The 24170-nt window shown below is 43.9% G+C and overlaps 1 protein-coding gene across 5 annotated transcripts in view; it reads right to left on the reverse strand.

The window, feature by feature from the left end:
- LOC126259219 (uncharacterized) overlaps window positions 1-24170 on the reverse strand; it is a 1236031-nt gene that overhangs the window by 319533 nt on the left and 892328 nt on the right. Inside the window, exon 1 of one of the 5 annotated variants that reach the window (XM_049955829.1) lies at window positions 15351-15587. The exons of the other annotated variants lie outside the window; for them this stretch is intronic. Within the exon in view, the coding sequence (XP_049811786.1) occupies window positions 15351-15382 (32 nt within the window). The 5' untranslated portion in view covers window positions 15383-15587. Of the gene's footprint in view, window positions 1-15350; window positions 15588-24170 lie in introns of those variants that run through there. 5 annotated transcript variants of the gene reach the window in all.

The following is a 24170-nucleotide window of genomic DNA, read 5'->3' on the forward strand; positions in this document are numbered from 1 at the left end:
ATCATTATTACAGAATACTGGAATGCGACTTACTTAATTTAACCGTCTTGTTAAACAGCGGCAAGAAAAATGAACCTATGTTCAAGGAAATGCATTACGCTACCTACAATAGCATCACACCCATGGTTCGCTTGGTTTAATTGGCTTATAAAGGGAATATCCTCTACCAATACGATCAGACTCAACCAAGGCAGTCTCCCGAGGCGTCTATACCGAATACATTTGTTAGAGTCATCCAGCTACCACCCTGTCAGCAATTCACCGATAGATATGAAGCACAGTCGAAGAACTCCACTATAAATATTTTGTGGACGTGGCGTTGTACAGCTTTAATGAATGTAGAGGTCTGCATTATGCAATACGTTGATGTAACGGTATATTTTATTAGAGACAATCGATTTCGGTCTAGGATAAGATCATCGGGACAAATGCCATCTCAGCTAAGCATTTGCGGTACTGGAGTAACAGTTGTCAGATGTGCATTCTTCCATCATTGATGTTCGCTGTATATGCGTAACATTATATCCATTTAACCTCAGAGGTTTCAATTACGGAAATGCTTAGCTGAGGTGGATTTTGGTTAAGGGTCTGATCCTTGACCGAAACCAAGCGTCTCTAACAAAATATTGTGTCACAGCAGTCTATTGCATTATGCAGTTCTTAAAATACACTAAAGTTTGAATACAATTAGTTAAATTCAGGGTAAACAGTAACTATAGTAAAATGCCTTATTAAATAATCATCCGGATCTCCTTAAACTGGAATGACCACATAAAACAAACTGTAGGAAAAGGGACACCACGCTCTGATTCATTGGTAGCGTCTTAAGAATTGTTACTCATTCTCGAAAAACGTGCCTTTCATAACGTTTGCTCGACCGACTCTTTAGTATTGATCATCAGTAGGCTTCGTTCAAATGGCTCTGAGCCCTATGCAACTTAACTTCTGAGGTCATCAGTCGCCTACAACTTAGAACTACTTAAACCTAACTAACCTAAGGACATCACACACATCCATGCCCGAGGCAGGATTCGAACCTGCGACCGTAGCGGTCTCGCGGTTCCAGACTGTAGCGCCTAGAACCGCACGGTCACTCCGGCCGGCTTCATCAGTAGGGAGACGCGCACCAGGTTGGAATAATAGAAGAAAGAGAGAAGATTCAAAGAAGAGCGGGACATTTCATCACGGGATCGTTTAGCCTGCGCGGGAACGTTTCACCGATACTAAACAATTTCCACTGACAGACGCTACAATAGAGGCGTCGTGAATCACGGAGAGATTTACTGATGAAATTTAGTGAGCGCAGCGAACAGAGGCAGAGATGAGGCGCGAATAACTCCTGGGACTGGAAAGACTACTATGTAATTGACAGGACAAGAAGCAGTCAAGAGCTGGATCTCTAAGTAAACTGATGACGCTCCAAGTGCCGTAACAAATTTCATCAAACCTATCCACAAATATAACGTGTTCATTTGGGATATCTCTTTACTGTGTAAATTACATTGCTACTAAGTCAGTTTAATTAATCAACTGCCATAAAACTGGCAAACATCATGTGTCATATGAGTGACATGCTGTTGCTAATGTTATAGGGAAACACTTGCTGATAAAATGGTGTGCGTTCCTTTGAAATTACCCCCTGTGAGAGGTACTGGACGCTAACAGCTCCTGAACGCACGATTCATCGAAATGTTATTCAGCAGAATTTCCCCCTGTTCAGAATAGCGCCCTCTGTAATGAAACTAGCAAGGACGCTTCCGGCTACTCCCTTAAGGGGGGTAGGACGTCAAACGGGCCGACTAGGAGCAGGAATTTATTTAATTTATGAAAAAACGAATGAGCTGTTATATTTTAAACGTCATGTTTAGAAAAAACACAAATTTTATAGTTAATTACCTCAATTTTTACCACAGTTTTTAATAGATTTGGAAAATTCTAGAGTTTTATACGCCTTTAAGTATGGTTTGTATGCTGTGCAAAATTCATCGAAGAATCTCTCTTACTTATGAAGAAAAGTGTACCTATAACAACTAATGCTGCCATTAATAAGTGAAAAAAATGACGAAATTTCACATGTAAAAAAAAAATCATTTCGTTATGTTTTCGAACTTCCACTGCTATGAGTGTGAATTCTGAATCCTTCCTGGTCATGTTGAATGTTTTATGACTTCATTTGTAAAAGTATAAACAGTGGAAATTAAAATGTCCTGTGGTGCCTCTACTAGTCGGCCCGTTCGACGTTCTACCCCCCTTAAAGCTCCGTGACACTGGCGCCGGACTATCGCTACTTAAGACAGCTACGGTAGCACACACCTTCCCAACGATTTCAGACCTGCAGGTTTTACGGAAGAAATTGCTTCAATGGGAGAAGGAAAAGATGCGACACATAAATTCTGTCAATGGACAACGTCCCATCGACACGGAGCTTTAACGTGGTCCTGAGAACTACACTGTCTGATAGATCAAAAGTACCCGGGTACCTGTTAGTGAACATTAGTAGGGGGTGTGTCCAACCTTCACCTTTATGACGGCTTGAAGTCCTCTATGGATAGTTTCAGTGACGTTTCCGAGTGTCTGTGAAGGTGACAGTCCAATCTTCCTCAAGAAGCGAAACCAGAGAAGGTAGTGACGTTGGACGTTGGGATCTATCGACATTCTCTCTCATACCAAAGGTGTTCTACTGGGTCCATGTCGGGACTCTTGGTAGGGCAATCCACTTCACGAATGTTACTGTCGACAAACCATTGCCTTACAGATGCTTTTTTATGACGAGTTGCGGTGTCATGCCGATACTAACGAACATTGTGTACGGACTCTTCTACTTTTCTTTAAGCGCAATAACGGGATCACACGCTAACTACGAAAAGTACCCCCCCGTACAGTAACTCCATCTCCTCCATATTTCACAGTTGGCAATATACCCATGATGACAGGTAATGTTCTCCAGAAGTTCGGCACACAAACCCTCCCATCGAACTGCCGCTGGATACGGCGTAATTCATCACTCCAAACGACTCGTTTCCACTTACACGATGTCCAGTGGCGTCGTTCTTTACGCCACCTCAAGTGTCCCTAAGCACGGACTGCAGAAATGTGGCTCATGCGGAGCTGCTTAACCACTGTATCCCACTCTTTTTTTTCTTTTTTTTTACGCACATTCATTGCACTACCTGGACTGCTGGTGGCACTTTGGCACTCGCGAGTGATTCCTTCCGCTGATTTCATGCGATTTTTATTATCATTCTCTGCAGAGCTCGAAGTCACTGCCTGTCAGTTCATGAGGTCTACCTGGTCTTGGTTTATCTGTTTCTTCTTTGGCGTTTCCACATCAATCACATCACCGACAGTTGCCACGGGCAGCTTTAGAAGGAATGAAACATCCCTGATGGATCTGTTACGCTGACGATACAACGGCTAGTGCTCGTGCGAAGCCACTGAGCTGCCCTGACCGAGCCGTCCTCCTGTCGCTGCTTCTTTACTTACAACACCGGACTCCCCCAGCATCTTTCATGCTGCCTCTCGCGACATCTAGTGGTTAATACAGTATTACCTAGCGCCCTCCATGTACTTTTCATCAAATAGTGTAGTTATAAATTCGACATAAATCACGACAGTGATATAAACCCCATCCATGTAGTTCCTCTCTTACCACGACTACAATACACGAGCACCATCGAATTTCTGCTTAATCCGCCCTTTATTTACACTACTGGCCAATAAAATTGCTACACCACGAAGATGACAAGCTACAGACGCGAAATTTAACCGACAGGAAGATGCTGTGACATGCAAATGATTAGCTTTTTAGAGCATTCACACAAGGTTGGTGCCGGTGGCGACACCTACAACGGGCTGACATGACGAGAGGTTTCCAACCGATTTCTCATACACAAACAGCAGCTGACCGTCGTTGCCTGGTGAAACGTTGTTGTGACGCGTCGTGCAAGGAGGAGAAATGCGTACCATCACGTTTCCGACTTTGATAAAGGTCGGATTGTAGCCTATCGCGATTGCGGTTTATCGTATCGCGACATTGCTGCTCGCGTTGGTCGAGATCCAATGACTGTTAGCAGAATATCGAATCGGTGGGTTCAGGAGGGTAATATGGAACGCCGTGCTGGATCCCAGCGACCTCGTATCACTAGCAGCCGAGATGACAGGCTTCTTATCCGCATGGCTGTAACGGATCGTGCAGCCACGTCTCGATCGCTGAGTCAACAGATGGGGACGTTTGCAAGACAACAACCATCTGCACGAACAGTTCGACGACGTATGCAGAAGCATGACCTATCAGCTCGGAGACCATGGCTGCGGTTACCCTTGAAGCTGCATCACAGACAGGAGCGCCTGCGATGGTGTACTCAATGACGAACCTGGGTGCACGAATGGCAAAACGTCAATTCTTCGGATGAATCGAGGTTCTGTTTACAGCATCATGATGGTAGCATCCGTGTTTGGGGACATCGCCGTAAACGCACATTGGAAGTGTGTATTCGTCATCGCCATACTGGCGTATCACCCAGCGTGATGGTATGGGGTGCCATTGGTTACACGTCTCGGTCACCTCTTGTTCGCATTGACGGAACTCTGAACAGTGGACATTACAATTCAGATGTGTTACGACGCGTGGCTCTACCCTTCATTCGAACCCTGCGAAACCCTACATTTCAGCAGGATAATGCACGACCACGACCGCATGTTGCACGTCCTGTACGGGCATTTCTGGATACAGAAAATTTTCGACTGCTGCCCTGGCCAGCACGTTCTCCAGATCTCTCACCAATTGAAAACGTCTGGTCAATGGTGGCCGAGCGACTGGCTCGTCACAATACGCCAGTCACTACTCTTGATGAACTGTGGTATCGTGTTGAAGCTGCATGGGCAGCTGTACCTGTACACGCCATCGAATCTCTGTTTGACTCAATGCCCAGGCGTATCAAGACCGTTATTACGGCCAGAGGTGGTTGTTCTGGGTGCTGATTTCTCAGGATCTATGCACCCAAATTGCGTGAAAATGTAATCACATGTCAGTTCTAGTATAATATATTTGTCCAATGAATACCTGTTATCATCTGCATTCCTTCTTGGTGTAGCAATTTTAATGGCCAGTAGTGTATTTTCCATACACGTGCCGACGGTCATGTCATCATCGTGAACATTAGGGGGCATCGTTCTGTTTGCATTTTGTATTATTTTTATAACATGCACATCTGACGTCCTTTCCGGAGACAGCGGCGAGACAAAAAGGCTAATCGCGCAGACCACTAGAGGTGAAACTTTATCGTCAGTTACATCACTAAAAAGTGTTTTACAATCTCCCGGCCTAATGTATACATTTACTTTGGTTACTGATTAATAGAAGAGAAATACTTGCTGTAAGCTGACATAATGTATCACCAGCATTTGTCACCATACACTCCTGTAAACGATATTTTGCTGCTCTATATAAATGTAAACGTAGATTAAATACCTTTCAAAGTTGTAATTTACATTAACATTGCTCAATACCTGCAAACAACACATACCTTGCCGCTTCACTGCTCTTTGCCAAAAAGATATCACGACACGCATGCGGCAAATGCAATCAAAACGGAAACACAACGCAGTCAAGACGGAAACACAATGCAGTCTTCTTGCACCGCGATCGTCAAACTCGTACCGGACTTAAATATGGAATAACTGAAGCACGCATTTCATGGTTCAAATGGCTCTGAGCACTATGGGACTTAACATCTATGGTCATCAGTCCCCTAGAACTTAGAACTACTTAAACCTAACTAACCTAAGGACATCACACAACACCCAGTCATCACGAGGCAGAGAAAATCCCTGACCCCGCCGGGAATCGAACCCGGGAACCCGGGCGACGCATTTCATGTTTCAATCTGCTGCAGCCGTCGATAAGTAGCCCATTACGAAGTATTTACGTTTGCAATATTGCCGGATTTCATACAGAGCAAACGCCTTCTAAGAATACGAGTGCTTTCGAAATCGTCTGCCTATTGGTATACTTTTAATTCCCACCAGCACAATGCCATTGTTTCCGCTGTGACCCCAAGCCTAGTCCCTGGCGAAAACATATTTTCTACAGTGCTTCTATCGACAAGACAACAGCAGACTTAGCAAAGTAAAATTTTGTGGTGAAACAGATTTGTCGCAAAAGGTCTGCAGCGAAGGTAGGTGTTGAAGTTCTAGAAACATACTATAATCGACTTGTGATACCATTTGCAAATGTGGAAAAATCAAGTCAAGATCTCAGATCGTTTGCCTAGCAGTGCCACGAGGATGCACCAGTACGATGCACGAAAACCGTGTTGAGCGTTCCAAGGTTACGTACGTACGAACTGTAATGTACAGAATTTTACCAAGTGTCTGAACTGGAAAATAATTCTTCTAATTAGTCGTCAACAAAGCGAGATTTTCAATTAAACCATTTCATAACGAAATGTGTATCTGTAAGATTATTCAGCAACGCCAGTGGGCGCCACAGCGCTCAGGTAGTAGTATGCGCTCTCTATGCAGACATGTTGCTCATATGCAGTAAATGTACCGCTGAGTGTCTGCAACGCTGCGTAACGTAACGGTAGTGAGAAGAGCTGAGTCTCAAGTTTTTCACACAGGAAACACTGAAGATAATACTGCAGGCGAAATTAATCATCTTCAAAATCCAGGTTTTGACAGTACCATGTTATATTCGATGGTGAGTCAAACATAGAACTAACGTCAGGCGTGCCCCAGGAAACTTGTCGAGGTCCTTTCTATTAATGTCGTAGATGAATGTCTGGCAGACTTTAGTTGACGATGCAGTTAGCTATGTAAAGTACTTAATGAAAAACGCTACATAAATATTTTATCTGTTTTATAAAAGCGTTATAACGGCATCGTTGTACGTGACAGGAAAATTAACATTTCTCAGGTATGAAGGTGACATTCTGCTAATTGCAACAGACGAGTATCAACTGGAAACCATTATGCGAAGGTTGATCAAACAAACCAGAGAACGGTTCTTGAAATCAACAATACAACGACCTTGCTGGCTAAGACGCTGTCAGTCGCTTCGGGTATTTATGATCTGTTGTCACTAGTACTGGAGATTTCGAGACTCAGATCCGTTAGGCGCATTCTGATAGCGAGAAATTGTATAGCAAAAGCTGCTCTTATCTGAAAGGACACCTCCATCACTGCCAAGACAAAACTCACTCTCGTCCAAACTCTAAATCTTCCTCATCACGAGCTACGCAGGAGAACAGGTGTATCGTCGCAGGATTGATTCTCTGGAAATGTAGTGCTACAGATTACTTCACGAACAGCACATCGACCTAATGTATCGATCGTGAGGCTGCTCAGTACCAGAAAGTCGAAACTTGTCAACCAAAATCAGCTGAAATATTTTGGCCACATTATGGTAATGCAAAGAACAATGATACAAGAAAAGTCGACAACCGAAGATCTAGAGGATGCACACTATTATGGTATAAAAACCAAATTAAGAGTTTCACTGGGATGGGCTTGCAGCAAGCGACTCACAATGCCCAAGACACAGCTTCGTGGAGACAGGCTTACCCCGTGATGCCATTACATCATTGCGTAGCGTTAGACCACATATGTATAAAACAAAGTGTATGTGTGCATATCTGGGATATCCTTCCGAACCCTGGATCGGTTTCAAATAAATTTGGCGCAAAAATAGCAATCCGCACAAGCATCAACACTAACGGTTTCATGACCTTCTACCTCCACTAGGAGCAGAGATTCACACAAAAACATGACTCTTTTCAGCCACTGGCGTACACGCTGCCCTGCTCGACAGACGTGTTGCTATTGGAGTGCTGTCAGCGAGCTTTATTGACCTCTTCAAGTACAGAAGGGCATGCTTGGGCAGAGAGACAAGGAGGTGATGGATTGTGACAGAGACGAGAAGATGAGGTGGACAGAACAAAGGGGGAAGGAGGAGGAGGACAGTTACATCTACATTTATACTCCGAAAGCCACCCAACGGTGTGTGGCGGAGGGCACTTTACGTGCCACTGCATTACCTCCCTTTCCTGTTCCAGTTGCGTATGGTTCGCGGGAAGAACGACTGCCGGAAAGCCTCCGTGCGCGCTCGAATCTCTCTAGCTTTACATTCGTGATCTCCTCGGGGGGTATAAGTAGGGGGAAGCAATATATTCGATACCTCATCCAGAAACGCACCCTCTCGAAACCTGGACAGCAAGCTACACCGCGATGCAGAGCGCCTCTCTTGCAGAGTCTGCCACTTGAGTTTGCTAAACACCTCCGTAACGCTATCACGCTTACGAAATAAACCTGTGACGAAACGCGCCGCTCTTCTTTGGACCTTCTCTATCTCCTCCGTCAACCCGACCTGGTACGGATCCCACACTGATGAGCAATACTCAAGTATAGGTCGAACGAGTGTTTTGTAAGCCACCTCCTGTGTTGAAGGACTACATGGACAGGAGGTGACGGACAGCGAGAGAGACGCGTTTATTGTGAGGGTAGTATCGCCATGCCTCGCAGGGGAGAGAGGCTACATCTTTTCATGGGCATGGTTGGTGAGGGAGAGAGGGGAGGGAGAAGATGGCTAGTGAGAGGAGGAGAAGGATCGACTGGGCGGAGAAATGAGGGGATGAGGAGGTAGACAGACCGAGATGGGGGGAGAAGACGATGGACAGGAATGTGGAGGAAGAGATTGACTGATAGAGAGGGAGAGGTAGACGGGCAAAGAGATGGGGAGGGGGATATGGACAGAGATAGGGGCAGGAGGGGGACTTGCAGGAGGCAGGTGGAAGGTGTCCCCTATTGCTTGTATATGCTTACGTTACATTGAAATATGTGTTGTTATAAGTATGTTGAGTGTACTTGACTACCTATAACACACTGATGATAGCTGCACTCCTAACTGAAATCTAGATCCGCAATTTAAAAAAAGACAGATGATGTTACGACCGATACTGACCACCTTTCTGTCCATGTGCAGACAGGTAATGAGCAGTTGGAAAAGGAAAAGGGGGGAGAGTGGAACAGGAAATGTACAGGTAGGCATGGAACGATAACGTGAACAAACAGACTGGGGGTAGGTAGGAAGAAGCTGTCTCAGAGGGGGGAGAAGGAGATGCATGCACCACACATTGAGGTGACGGAATCGCGGGATACCACCTAACATCGTGTCGGACCTCCTTTTGCCCGGTGTAGCAACCCAGCGTGGCAGGGACTCAAATCGTCGCTGGAAATCCCCTGCAGGAATACTGAGTCAAGCTCCCACTATAGCCGTGCACAACTGCGAAAGTGTTGCCGGTGCAGGATTTTATGCATGAGCTTACCTCTCGATTATGTCCCATAAATGTTAGACAGGATTCACATTTGGCGATCTGGGTGGCCAAAGCATTCACTCGACACGTCCGGAATATTCATCAAACAAATCTCTACCAAATGTAGCACAGTGACATGGTGCACTGTCATCCATTACAGTTCCATCGTTGTTTGGCTGCAAATGGTCTCCAAGTTGCCGTAGACGGTTTTCCAGTCGCCTAAGGTCAAGCCGATATGGTTACGAGCCCAGGAGAGACGCTGCAGTCGGTGTCGTGCTGTTTGTAAAAGCACTCGCGTCGGTATCTGCTGCCGGAGCCCATTCACACCAAATTTCGCCGAACTGTCTTAACGAATACGTTCGTCATACCTCCCACACTGATTTCTGCGATTATTTCACGCAGTGTTGCTTGTCTGTTAGCACTGAAAACTCGACGCAAATGCCGCTGCTCTCGGTCGTTAAGTGCAGGCCGTCGGCCACAGTGTTGCCTGTGGCGAGAGGCAATGCCTGAAGTTTGGTATCTCGGCACGCTGTTGACACTGTGGATTGACTGTTAGAATTCTCCTGTCAGCATTTCAGTTTATTTCATCCGTGAAGTTAGACGTTTCTCTTTGCGGTTTGCAAAATGACTTTCACGACAGAAGGAAGAATTCAAATTGTGGAAGCAAGTGTGGAAACAGGTTCGATTAAGGAAACTTGGGAAATTTTCTGGGTCAGGTATCCAGATAGAGGACTACCAGCTAAGACAGCAATACACAGCCGGTATAAAAATTGGCGCACCTGCAAATCTATGCAAAATGTAAAACGACACAGAGTTCATTCAGTTCCGCAAGCCATAAGTTATTGCTGACATTCGCCGTAGAATTATTGAGAGCCCAAAGAAGTCTATACGCAAATTCGGCCAACAGGCGCATGTAAGTAGGAGGAATTGGCAGCGGATATTGAAAAGTCTTAATTTGATACCATATCGTTTGACGGTTGTTCAGCAATTACAGGAGGGTGACAGTAACGTGTTGATTATTACACGTGGCTTTTAAATAACACTGACGATGGTTTGTTACACCCTATCCGTTGCATCACGAGCTATGAACCATGGTTTCACCTTTCCGGTCATGAGAATTCACAGAAAACGAGGTAGTCGGCAACAGCATTTGGTTCGGTGTAACAGGAACGCGCATCATTGGAATGATATTTTGTGACACTATCTTCAACTAGGACTGTTGATATTTTTAAAAGTATCGCGAATCCGACATATCGATATATAAAGAGATATCATTATAGGCCCTCGGTATAGAGAGAAAAAGTATCGATACACAAACGGAAAAAACATCGACGCACGAGCCTCTATAACAATATCGGCTGCACATTGTAAATACACTGCTGGTTTTAGAGCTGTCTATTTAAGTACTGATTTATTATTAGATATTCTGTACATCAACAAGCTAGCAGCTGCTTATCCCCCTCAGCGCAATAATTGAAAGGAAAACGATGCACGTTCGCATTTGGCGATAACCTCTTTGCTGATAATGGTAACTGCATGTAAGTGGCACAATAAAAGGTGTCCGATGGGTCCGTCCATTGGTTTCGTCACACGTCGGATTCATCCGGAACACTTCACGTCGTCTTCCCTGTCTTTTCGTTTCTCCAAATGCGCCGATTACGTCAGCATTTACCCTCCCGCGTACCCACCCGCCGCGAAGACCGATCCTGTCATTTAGATTTTTGTTCAGCATTTACAGCAGCTGTTTTTGAAGAATGCTGATGTGAAGAAATAGTACATTAGAAGCGTTACAAATTGTTTTTTAACGCAACTGACGTGTTATCCTTCACATCTTGTTATTCACAATACCACCCGCAGTGCAATCGGACTTCCTTGTGCGACCTATAAAACTTCCAGGCAGTCAAAGAGAAAGACTGGACGTGTTAAAATCTCAAACAGTAGTAGGCTTCCTTCACACAGGGAAGGTAAAATTATATTCTACTACAATTTCAAATATTTACTGGAAATTGGGAAAGAAATGTAATATAAAATAAAAATATCAGCAGTCGATATTGCCATTTCGTTATCGATATACTACATATCGGAGGAAAAGATATCACGATAAATACCGATACTTTTAAAAAATATAGATATATCGATATTTTATCAACAGCCCTACCCTCAACACAGTTGCATATCTGGAAATTATTGACACTTTTGTGCTCAATTCAGTGAATATGAAAGACACTACTGCTTCGTCCAGCATGATGGGGCAACATGCCACATGTCTAAGTAACCCCTGGAAAGAGTCCGTGATGTGATCACTGAAGAACGAACTGTTAGCAAACCTTTGTGACCATCACGTTGGACGGATCTAACAAAATGTAAATTTTTCGGGTGGGGACACTTGACGAGCAAGGTCTATGAAACAATTCCTCACAATAACGGGTAAGTCTACATCAGTTCTTCGTTTCTGTAATTTCACTCATTTCCTCGCTACTTTTATCTGCGCCATGTTGTACCTCGTGCACGTAAAGTACCATCATCCATGTATGGGCATATCGCTACGCTATCCCATGACGTAAGTCACACCTCAGTGTATAAAGGCAGTAGTCACAAAAAATAGTGCACGTTGTATCGTCGCAAGCTTCTAATAAAAGAAAATTCGAAGTGTTATTAGTTGGTTCAAAATGGTTCAAATGGCTCTGAGCACTATGGGACTCAACTGCTGTGGTCATAAGTCCCCTAGAACTTAGAACTACTTAAACCTAACTAACCTAAGGACAGCACACAACACCCAGCCATCACGAGGCAGAGAAAATCCCTGACCCCGCCGGGAATCGAACCCGGGAACCCGGGCGTGGGAAGCGAGAACGCTACCGCACGACCACGAGATGCGGGCTGTTATTAGTTGGAGTCAACCCTGTGTACAATGGCCTAATGATGTATAAGGATGTTCACTGATCGAGCTGCGGCAACGTACTTCAAAGATCTGTCGACTGTTTGCAAGAAATGAGGCTGTGTTCACAAAATGGAAGAAAAACTGTGCAACAATCACTGTTAGATGATGTTACGTGGCTTACAAAAATTCATGTTTTTTCACGGACATGCTGCCAGCATTTCTAGGATTTGAACGTAAAGCTTCAAGGCACAAACAATACAGTTATTGTTATGAACGATCTTATTCGCGCTTTTGAAGCTGAACTGCAAGGTTTTAATAACGATATTGTTTCCAAAAACTACAAGTATTTCCCAAAAATTATCAGCGATTTGGATTTACATGGAAAGCCAGACGAAGGGGAGAGTCACTGAGGAATATTCTTCGGTGGCATAGTCTTCAATCGGAGACTTTTAATCGGTTTTTCTCAGTTTAAAGAGTTATTGGGAACACTAGAAGTTATTACGTACCCAGGTGTGACTTCTTCATTTGATAAACTGAACTTGTCTAACTCTAGTTTGAAATTAAAATGTAGCTGATTGATTTACAGTTCAATTCAAAATGGACTCAAAAAATTTATCGACACAAGAAAAGAAGTAACCGAATTAGTAAGACTATAGTGCAATATGAGCAAAAATGGGCCAACTTTAAAATGATGGAATTGGATAATGCAATTCCGAAAACACACACAGCCGTCTGAGGACGCTCCCGATTGCTATCTTCACAATATTTTTATCTACCTATGTCTGTGAGTCATTATTTTCTAACATGAATAACTCTAAAGACGCGCTAAGAAATCGACTGTCAATTAAATTCTTCATTTGTGTGGCCATATTGTCCTACAATTACAAGAAAATCCGAGTTTTCCTCACCAGACGCGTTTTGCTCTATTGAGGTAAAGCATCATCAGTGGTCTGTAATTAAGGACATTTACAATCTGATTTGTTTTTAAGATCGAATTGCCTCGAGCTCAGCTTGCATTATGCTAAAAGTTACAATGCATACACCTAATATAAATTATTTGGCATCGGATTTGCAACAGCAGAAATAACATTAATTTTTCTTTCGTTTCGATAAACTAAAAATTTTTACTTTAAGATAGCTGCATAACAGTTCTATTTCTGATTGCAGATAAAGAGTATTAATATGGAAGTACTTAGTTTCTTTCATTTATCAGAAGAGTAGAAATTTCTATGCGCTATCAAATATTAAAATATGCATGCATTTATTAACTGTCATATTATAAACTTGTACAAAATAAGCAAGGCAAAAAAATAGTAGTTTCAGTAAAGAAATTTTGTTCTACGATTAGTCTGAAGGCACGTCATGGCCGTGTTAAACAAATCCTTGAAAAAAGGCACGTAGATGTACAGATGTTCGCCAACCCTGGTTTATACTATGTTTTTAGATTTTCTGGGTAGTTGAAAAGAACGTACTGTTTACTGACTGAGAGCAACCGCACTTAAAGAAGCTCTTACACTTCTCATCCTGAAACAGAATGTTTAGTTGTGTGGTTTAAAAACAACCCTTGAAATATTCCTACGCTTTTACGTTACATTTTTCAATGGATCCTATTAATGTAGTCAAATATGATTTCCAACCCTTTCACTCGTTTTGTATCAGCGGCGTGCTTTCAAAACTGTCTTCTTAGAAAAACCGTGGTTGATACTTGATTCTTTACCACGATGCTAATGACTAAGGCTTGGCAGTTTGCTGGTTTCTTAATTAGCTGGCCGATGACAAATTCTTCAGCAGCATCTGCCCTTCCAGGTGGAACGATGTCTATCACTGTGCAATTCAATATCCGATCGTTATTTCGTACTGTAAGATTGATACAGAACGTACGTAACACTCCTTCAAAACAATTCTAGTGATCATTTTTTAGATATGAACAAATTTCTGTACTTTAAGATCATACATTCGTCTTCACTTGGGATCCTAATCTGTTGCAAATGCTCTTACGCTGTAGTTCCTGGCCCTGAACCACGCGTTCGCGCTACTGTCGCTGGAGGTCAAAGCCACTCAGTGAATTACCGTAGAAGACAGATTAGAAACAATAAAACTTGTCCATGAACAGGAACAGAGAACGTAAATTAGCTACCGCATGCTGCAGCGATAGCAGTACCACAGACAAGCTGTATGCTGTTCCGTTACTGTTTCCCATGCATCTATCATTCTAGTCGCTATTAATTTCGGCACACGTCATAGGAGCGCCGAATACGTGCGCGGGATGTGGTTCCCAGGAAATGCTAAAGTAACAGTATGACGCCAACGCGTCTGCCCCCTCCCCCCTCCTCTTTTTGTCCGCTTTTGTGTACGGAATGCGGGCCGGCGCTGGGATAGGTCGTGGCAACATGGCCAACACTGCAGTAGCTGCACGTCCGCAAGGCTGCCACCACAACTGCACTTCGCGAAACACAGGCGCCCGTAGTAACAGCCGCCTGCGATAAGAGTACCGCGAACGCAGATAAAACTAGTCGCACGATTGCGTGCTATATACAGAGAGTGACCTTCGTTTTACCGCTTGTCGCTGCAGTCACTTAATTCAATTTCTAGTGAAACAATGATTATTCCTTATTGCAGTACTGCTGTAAAAGCAAATAAAATCCCTTCAAAATGATAATTCTAGCATTTCTGTCTGTTACAATAAAGTAATCTCTGTATTTCCGCCTATTGTGCTATCTAGGACAGTATTAGGTACTTTAGTATAGCCATCTTATATTTGGGACGGAGAGTTACTCTCGCATTTATAGTTACTGGCCCAGGAAGAGAAAGAATTTTCGGTTTCCAAGGTATGGAACGTGTCACTTACTATAGGGTGAAGACTTACCTACAGTGAATTGGTTACGGTGTCTCTTGCTCACGTTTACAATGTCCAAACCACATCCGTTACGCGTGGAGAATGAAGAATATAGATCAAGTGACTATACCGTAATAGCACTGGTCACGTCACAAAAATACGACTACGACAAAACTAAGCGCATGATGCAATGGCAGATGCTTCACGGATTTGTATCACATTAACAGAAATTCATTGTTCGTCCAAAATTTCCAGGCGTGTGAAATGCGTACTACCGAATGCAATATAATTAAGCATTAGAAATTAAGATTTAACAACCCACCTTCCAAACATCTGATAGCACATGGTTTCCATTGTAATGATTGACGTTAAGCAGCCAATGGAGCGCAGTTTTTTTTCAGTGCAGCACTTCCATTCTCACTCACGAGACACATTTTGACATTTCTTCCTGATTATTACCACCGTCGGCAACACAATTCACTATAACGGACACGAACAACTCGCGTTTTCCCGTAGCAGCACGGTGAACGGTGAGGACGTGGAGCGCTGCACGCGCGAGCACGAGGGGCTCGGGGGGCGACTGGCGTGCTCGCGCGGCGGCCTGTGCTGTTGGCAGCCGTGCGCGCGCGCGGCCATTTTGTGCAGGTCATGTCCGCGGCCAGGGTCACCGACCCAGGGACGAACAGCTGCCGCCCGGGGCAGCCTGAAAACTCGCCGCCGCTGCCCTCGCGTCGTTCACGCAGCCACCGTGTCGCTGCCATTGATAAGCGACAACAAAGGAGCACGTTACATTTTCGCATCTCAAACGTAATATCGCTTTGGAATTAATTAACAGTCACACGGATTAAAAAGTGTCAGCATTAATATTTCTACTATTTACTATTGTGAAGCTGTCGATTTCAGTTGCTACTATTATTACAATAACGATTCATATTTAGAATTTATGTAACTGCAATTTGTTTTGTTTTATATCGTTCATGTTAGATCGTGATACTGAAACTCCGTCGCTGTTTCAATTTTTCTTTTACATCAATTTTTATAGACACTTTGCGTCTTACTGTAAAAAGTAGTGAAATAGTTGCAAAACGCGCGCGCATACCACGTAGACACTAACAACCAGTGACCGAAAAAAAATTATTGAATCAAGGTGCCAGAAATGTTTAAAACGTTCGTCGTGGTCATTTCGCGAGATAAATGTTGTGGAAGTATTACGTTGTCGGAGTCTTCCCGGAAACTGTTCTCTCGAAATTTCAATAACGATGCACAACACCAATATGTTTCAGGTCAATGATGATGCATCAAATACAACGAAGCGCAATCCTTGTTGTATAACATAATTTACGTTTACTCCCCTGCACACAGCCATAAACTTCCAAACCCTACAAGTATTCGTACACTGTTTATCTCATAAAGAAATTACGTGTTATTGATGTTGCACATGCGATTTTTTTTCTTCCTAGTCAAACCTGTTTCGCTTGACTGTATAAGGAAAGCCACGCTGGTCTACAACTACAAAAGATTGTGATTTTGTTACTACAGTAGTTGTTCTGCTTTGAGCTCTTTATATATGTAGCGTTTCCTAGCAGTCAAAGAAGCTGAATTCATTGTTTATACTAGTTACTAGTACAGTATAAGATACCACGTACTATCTCCCACGTGTGTTAGCTACTCCGTCTCCGTTATGTACCGAAGCAATTAAACCCTCTTGTTTGGTTAATAAGCAAAATAAGACGGTTCAAATGGCTCTGAGCACTATGGGACTTAACATCTATGGCCGGCCGAAGTGGCCGTGCGGTTAAAGGCGCTGCAGTCTGGAACCGCAAGACCGCTACGGTCGCAGGTTCGAATCCTGCCTCGGGCATGGATGTTTGTGATGTCCTTAGGTTAGTTAGGTTTAACTAGTTCTAAGTTCTACCCCTGTAATGACCTCAGCAGTTGAGTCCCATGGTGCTCAGAGCCATTTGAACCATTTTTAACATCTATGGTCATCAGTCCCCTAGAACTTAGAACTACTTAAACCTAACTAACCTAAGGACATCACACAACACCCAGCCATCACGAGGCAGAGAAAATCCCTGACCCCACCGGGAATCGAACCCGGGAACCCGGGCGTGGGAAGCGAGAACGCTACCGCACGACCACGAGATGCGGGCAGCAAAATAAGTTTTCGTTTACTGCAAAAGGGCAAATGAGCGAAAAATGTTGGCAAATTCTCATGATGTTAGTAATTTTATTGAGAAATCTGCCCCCTAAAAGTGATTTGACAAGTTAAGACCAAGAGAAACACAAAAGTAACAACAACGTGTCGCTGCGCTGGCGTTCGGCCGACACAGAGACGTCTGCTCGCAGCGGGCGGTGACGCAGCGGCGCAGCTATCCCGTGGGCCGGTCTCGGCCGGAAATGCGCTCGCGGCCTCTGCCGGCCACACCCGGACCATCCACTCCCTGGGAATTTGCACACTCTGCAGCCGAGAGCTGTGGCCGAGCGACATCACCCGTGTCTCATTATTTGATTCAAGATGGTCCGCTGTATTTGTTGTGCCGTCCGAACAAGACACAACCAGGGCAAAAGCACCACAAGCGCAAAGATGCGAGCTGGTGCCAGTGCCGTAGAGACTCGCCAATTGCCAGCTCAAGCTTGCCAATTCCACCAACTCGAAGGGCGGCGCTGAGGATGAAGATATCGACTTCGCCTCGGCCAACTACCAGCCGAGTACAATCCGCCAATGACTGGACGACAACGGACGGAAGCCTACTCGGATGATAGAAGAGTAGCTCTCGCCGACTTGGTTGTCGTTCAGGGCTGACTTAAGACAGGGAACGTCGTTTAGTGAACTCTGAGAAGTGGACAGACAGTCACTGTAAATTGCATTTGCTATGTTCTGTGAAGTTTACCTACGGTTATTTGCACTTGGCTACTGAGGGCCTTTTTGTGTTATATTACAAGCAGTGTCGCAGACTTCATTAGCCAACAGGTCTCTGAGATAAGTAAACATTTTCACTCATTTCTGTGACTTTGTTACAATTTGTTAGTGTTGTAGAACCTTCGTTCTCCTATCCTGTTACCTGACCCTGGGGCACAGCTGTGTAATAGTGGCAGGGAGAAATTGTCTTACCGGTGTACTGCACCAGAAGCCATTTCAAGAACTCACAAACTCGGCCTCCATAGCAGTAGCGACGAGGCCTTCACGAAAGTATTGCTGTTCGGTTTCGTCTCGGAATCTTTGGCAGACTTTTGTTTAAAGGTTTTTCTGACGTTCCTTGCGCGAACGGGCATGATAACTTTCGTCGGGTACAGCCTTTCTGCCGTACATCTCCAGGATGATAGAATTGGCTGTAGACTGCGCACACAGCGCTGAAGGATATTTACAAAATGTATTCGCAGTTGTGAATATAAACCACCTTTCGCTGTATATCAGAATAACGACAAGGAAAATTTGCGTCGCTTAGTGACTCGAACCCGGATTTCTCGCTTTATGCGAGCGGTCGCCTTAACCGCTTCAGCTATCCGTCCACAAACCACGATCACGATCACACCCAAACTTCCATAAATCATACTCGTGCCACAAACTGCTCTCGTATATTACGTATATTCTCCTCCAGGAACGGCATATTTGTTAATAGTCGAGGGCAAGGTGTCGGCGAATAAATACGAAATAGCAATGCCTGTGTTATGCATGTCGGAAGGAACACTGCGTAGTACTTCTTAATAACACAGACATTGCTATTTCTTATTTACAAACCGTCCAAGAACATCAGAGAGTGTCAGCAAAGGACAAAAATGAGCTGTTCCAAATACAGAATGACCTGCACACGTGGAATAAACTCCATGTTAGAATGACCACACCGTCTATCAATACCAGGATCGTGGAACATTAACGGTACTGCAGGTGATAAAATTCGCCAACACGCTTATTCTTGCTGCGGGAAAGAGCTAGTACCCCGCCTGTTCAGAGGAGCCACTGAAATTCATACACATGACGATGGTTCTAACAAGAAATAGACAGACAGGTAAGCAAATCCTGCATACCAGTGCTGCAGAGAACAACCATTGCAAGTGACGAGGGAAGAACTGGGGAAATGCCCTCACACGTTGATTCGACAGGTACAAAAACTCCGGCCGCGGTCTCGATTTCAGTCTACCACCAGCAAACGAGGGTGAATCTTTGACAATGCAGCTACTCGCGCTGGTGAAAAGTCAGAAAAACTACAAAACAACCTGGACCGAAGGTACACATACGAAAGGCAACTAATGGCCACGCAAGGCTCATCAATTTTGGTTTCAGTTTATGCTCCGGTCAAGCTCCTGGCCACTACAACTCTTTCGAGTACCATCTGCGTAACTCAAAGACTTGCAATACGCGAACGTATTCTGTACATGGTCCTGAAAGGAGGATATAAGATGAACATCAACAAAAGCACAACGAGAATAATGGAATGTAGTTGAATTAAATCGGGTGATGCTGCGGGAATTAGATTAGGAAATGAGACACTTAAAGTAGTAAATGAGTATTGTTATTTGGGGAGCAAAATAACTGATGATGGTCGAAGTAGAGAGGATATAAAATGTAGACTGGCAATGGCAAGGAAAACATTTCTGAAGAAGAGAAATTTGTTAACATCGAGTATAGATTTAAGTGTCAGGAAGTCGTTTCTGAAAGTATTTGTATGCAGTGTAGCCATGTATGGAAGTGAAACGTGGACGATAAATAGTTTGGACAAGAAGAGAATCGAAGCTTTCGAAATGTGGTGCTACAGAAGAATGCTGAAGATTAGATGGGTGGATCACATAACTAATGAGGAGGTATTGAATAGAATTGGAGAGAAGGGAAATTTGTAGCACAAGTTGACTAGAAGAAGGGATCGGTTGGTAAGGCATATTCTGAGGCATCAAGGGATCACCAATTTAGTATTGGAGGTCAGCGTGGAGGGTAAAAATCGCAGAGGGATACCAAGAGATGAATACACTAAACAGATTCAGAAGGATGTAGGTTGCAGTAGGTACTGGGCCATAAAGAACCTTGCACAGGATAGAGTACCATGGAGAGCTGCACCAAACCAGTCTCTGGACTGAAGACCATATATATATTTGCGGCCGAAGACCATAACAACAACATTCGCGCAGAGGTTAAAGAGCAAAATAATAAATTTTTGTATATCACCACATCCTTAGTTTTTAATAATGTCGTCACGTAAATTGGTAATTGCTGTCCACCTGACTCTCCACTAATAGTTGTTTTTGTGATAGTTGCGGCCGGATGACGATGATGATGATGGAAATGATAACGGTGTCCTCCTCGGCGAGGGACTCGTACAGAGGTGATTCAGTCGATAATAGCTGATGCAGGTGCAATCTAAAGTTTCCGCGATGGAAGCGCAGGACGAACATTATTTAAAACTTCCTGTGATACGAACCAAAGTAATGTGGTCGTGGTGGATGTTTTGGAACTGTAAGGGGCACTCAAATGAAAACAGGACACATCTAAAATGTAAGTAAACTGTTTATCATTTGAAAAGCAATCGCCACATATGTTAAGAGCCAGTGTGAGAGAAGAAGACCAGTGCCTCCACTGACTGCTTCTTATCTAACAGCAATAACGGGCACAGCTGAAAAACGTCTTTCCAGAGACAATGCTGTCATCACCAGGTTGTCAAAATCAGCTCACAAGGTTAAAGCACTAAGAACTATACCAACGCATTTGCGGTGTTCGTAAAAAATAAATGGAAAAGACTTTAGACTGTGGGTCACCATCTATTAGTAAAATCGTCGACTTGAGTCGATAGTTGTCGCACCCCCACATCGGCCGCTTCCTGATCTGATGTGGGCTCCAACAAACGTCACAAGCTGAGGCTTCTTCAAGTGTCTGGAAGTAGCTGTGAACTAACATGTTCGCGTTATCACTGTGCAAGCGCAAATATCGGCTCAATGATAATGTTATTCTATTGGTCACCTACGTTCGCTCATTTCCAAAGACGCTACTTGAGTGCTGTCGTTTACGTTCGTCAGCTTCCAGCTGTTTCGTTAAAGAAGGATTTCAAATGTTTAATTACGCATCTGCTTCAAAATAACAGCCGCAAAGAAATCCCTTTCCGTTGTCTCTCACCTGCGCGTTCAAAAAACTGCCGTGCTTCTTTTCATGAATTGTAGTTTCTAGTTCTTACAGCATCAAAGATAAAAATCCTTTTCAAAGGGAAAGGATAAACCTGCAACCCGGGCTCATCGAAAACACATCCTTCAAAATTTTCAAGGATATGTTCACGAGCAGGCTTACCGCTGAAGTGGATGCCCGGATACCCTAAAACAAATGTGGTTTGAGAAAGTGAAGAAGCACCTTACAGGCAGCGAACTGCTTAACAGAGCAATCTCAAGACACACTAAGACATCAACGTAAAAACGTTTTGTAGTCTACATACTGCAGCAAGCCTTCGACGCTATCAACAGAGAAACACTCATCCGAAAACTCAGCCTATTAATTTGTGACACAAACCAGAGGATGAAAGTACTTTCAGACATCCTAAGATACAACATCATCCAAATATCTGATGATATCACCGTATCCAAGAGCTTAACATAAACAAGCGGAGTACTACAGGGAGTCTCGATCAGTCCGACAGCGTGACAGCAGACGTCACAAAGATAATCGTGGACAGCTCAGTAACACTCATACTTTACACGGATTTACAAATAAATCACAGCAAAACCAAACAGATTTTCAGAAGAGCTGGTTAACTCACACCAAAAGACACGCTGGCTCTTCAAAACAAACTGCTAGAAATGGTGCCAAAATACAAATGTCTCGGAGTCACGCTAACATCATTCTACACCCACGTGAAAGAAAGAGCAGCAGCAGCAATTAAAGCAATTTACAACATCCAACGGCCTCAAAAACTCTCAATAAAACCGGCTGATAGGGCCATAGCACCAATAGCAACTAATGTGATCCACATAATCTGGGACAAACTAAAAGTCAACGACCGCGTAACATTACAGAAAGTCAAATCCTGCTACATGAAACGAATCCTGGGCATTGGGAAGACAGCACTTTAAACAATGGTTTACGTTTTAACGAAAGAAACCTTCTTCATAGAAGGCATCAGAATGCAGATGCTCTCGCCAAACACCAAGGTCTACGAAAACATTCGCGAAATACTCATAGGAAAACACAGCTTTATTTGGAAAGACTTCTTCTCGATCGACGCCATAATGACGGAAGAATGCAAACAGTCATACTATGAACTCCGGCATGTAACACTACAAACAACACATGGTTTTCACCACAAATCCTGCCAAACCAAGAGATTCCACTAGCTGAATGAAGAGTACGTGTGTGTGAACCCTGCAGTGAACACTGTGAAAGATATCACGCAAAAAACTGCAGAAAAAGAGGAATGTCAATATTAAAACCAGTATTAGACAAAAATCTCAGTTTTGTATTTGTTTTGCATTTGCACATTGTGCGCGTTTTCTTCAGTAAAATTCTTCTAGCAACTCACATCTGCGTCCTTCATTTTCCGTGTGCAGGTTTTGTAAGCAATCTTCTATTCCCTTAAGGAGATGGCTTGCTTCGTACACATGGTTCGAAACAGCTGGTTTTTCATAGTTGCATCACAGGTCGCGCAGTGTATTTTGTAACCTTCCGATGTTTCTTACTAGTTTATCTTTTTAACGACATCATGCTTCAGAGTTGTACCTCATTAGATTATTTGTCTGGGACGCTGTTTGACAGTTCCATGGAACGGCATCGTAACCACTTTCCTCTTTTTCTCGTTTAGTTTATTCTTTTTATTCTTATTACTTTTCAAAATGGCCGCTTTCGATCAAAAGTGTTCCATTTCAACGAATGTGCGACAGATCGCAGTTCGCACAGGAAGAATTTGGTTTTACTGATCTAACGAAAATGTCCTTTATGTGGAAGAGTTGGAAACGAACTCGTCTCACGTTGTCAGAGGAGTCTAGATATCATCACGGTAACTTCTCGACTCACTCTTTTTAAGGGTACGTGAACGGAAATTCGCATATGCCCATTTTGCAAACGTGGTTAACAACTCAGGTCTGAGACAAGGGAATAATGGATGATGTGTGATTACAGAAGGACAGAGCTCCAGCACACTTTGCTCTTCATATGAGCGACTTCTTTGACAAACAGTTCCGTGGGCGCTGGATTGAGAGTGGTTCAGTAACATCTCCAGCGACAATGAGATGGCAGCTACGAAGAATGGAACTTACCACACGGGACGAGTAATTATGCAGAACCTCACATCTGGCTCAACTTTGGTACGAGATTGAGAACAGCAGTAATGTGTTGAAGAAGCTGTGGCAGTTGGAAGCATGGTGCAAGCTACAGTGGTGTAGGGTGGCCCAGCAGGGTGGCCCAGCTGATGACATGGGGAAGATGATGTAATGAAGGTGGACACCAGCCAATTCTGCACAGCACGTAAACATCGCTCCAGCCGCTGCTGCATATTGCCACTGTGTGTGCCTTGTTACTCCCAACATGAGAGGTCAGTGTGTCCCCAATGTTGGGCCATCTGTTGTAAGTGTTGGAAAAAAGGCCACATTGTGGTAGTCTGCTAGTCAATGACACAGAATGCAGCATCAGAGAACATCGATATGGACATGAGATGCTACGCAAAATACCAAGGAAGGCGAGGAGACGCATAGGTATCTGTAAGGCACGACGGTGGACCCACACATCCGCTGCGCACACAGTTTTGTTTTCGAATACTCCAATACAAAACATACCGTTTTTACCTAGAGACGAAGATATTAATCGAACACAGTGTATCGGATACCAACCGTGGGAGGTAGAGTGCGCCAAACGCGGCAGTGCATGACTGGGGCGCTGCCAAGAGCCTGGTGCGTGTGCGGATGTGATACGCGTCACGGTGCAAACGAGATGCAAGCGCTGCTGCCAGCCGCTCTACTACATTTACATGTGCGCTTTGTAATTCAAAGCACGGACTCGACACACATTAACTGTTTGATTCAAACCACTTGTTATTCCATTCCCTGACAGACTGCGGCTGATGCGGTCGTTTATACATTACTACAACCTTAGGCAATACCTCACACTGTGCAACGACTACAAGGCCAGTAATAGTTTCTGCCTTAACAGAGCCTGGGGCTTGCATTAGACGGCACT

Source organism: Schistocerca nitens, chromosome 5 (genome assembly GCF_023898315.1).
Source record: "Schistocerca nitens isolate TAMUIC-IGC-003100 chromosome 5, iqSchNite1.1, whole genome shotgun sequence".
NCBI classification, from domain to species: Eukaryota; Metazoa; Arthropoda; class Insecta; order Orthoptera; family Acrididae; genus Schistocerca; species Schistocerca nitens.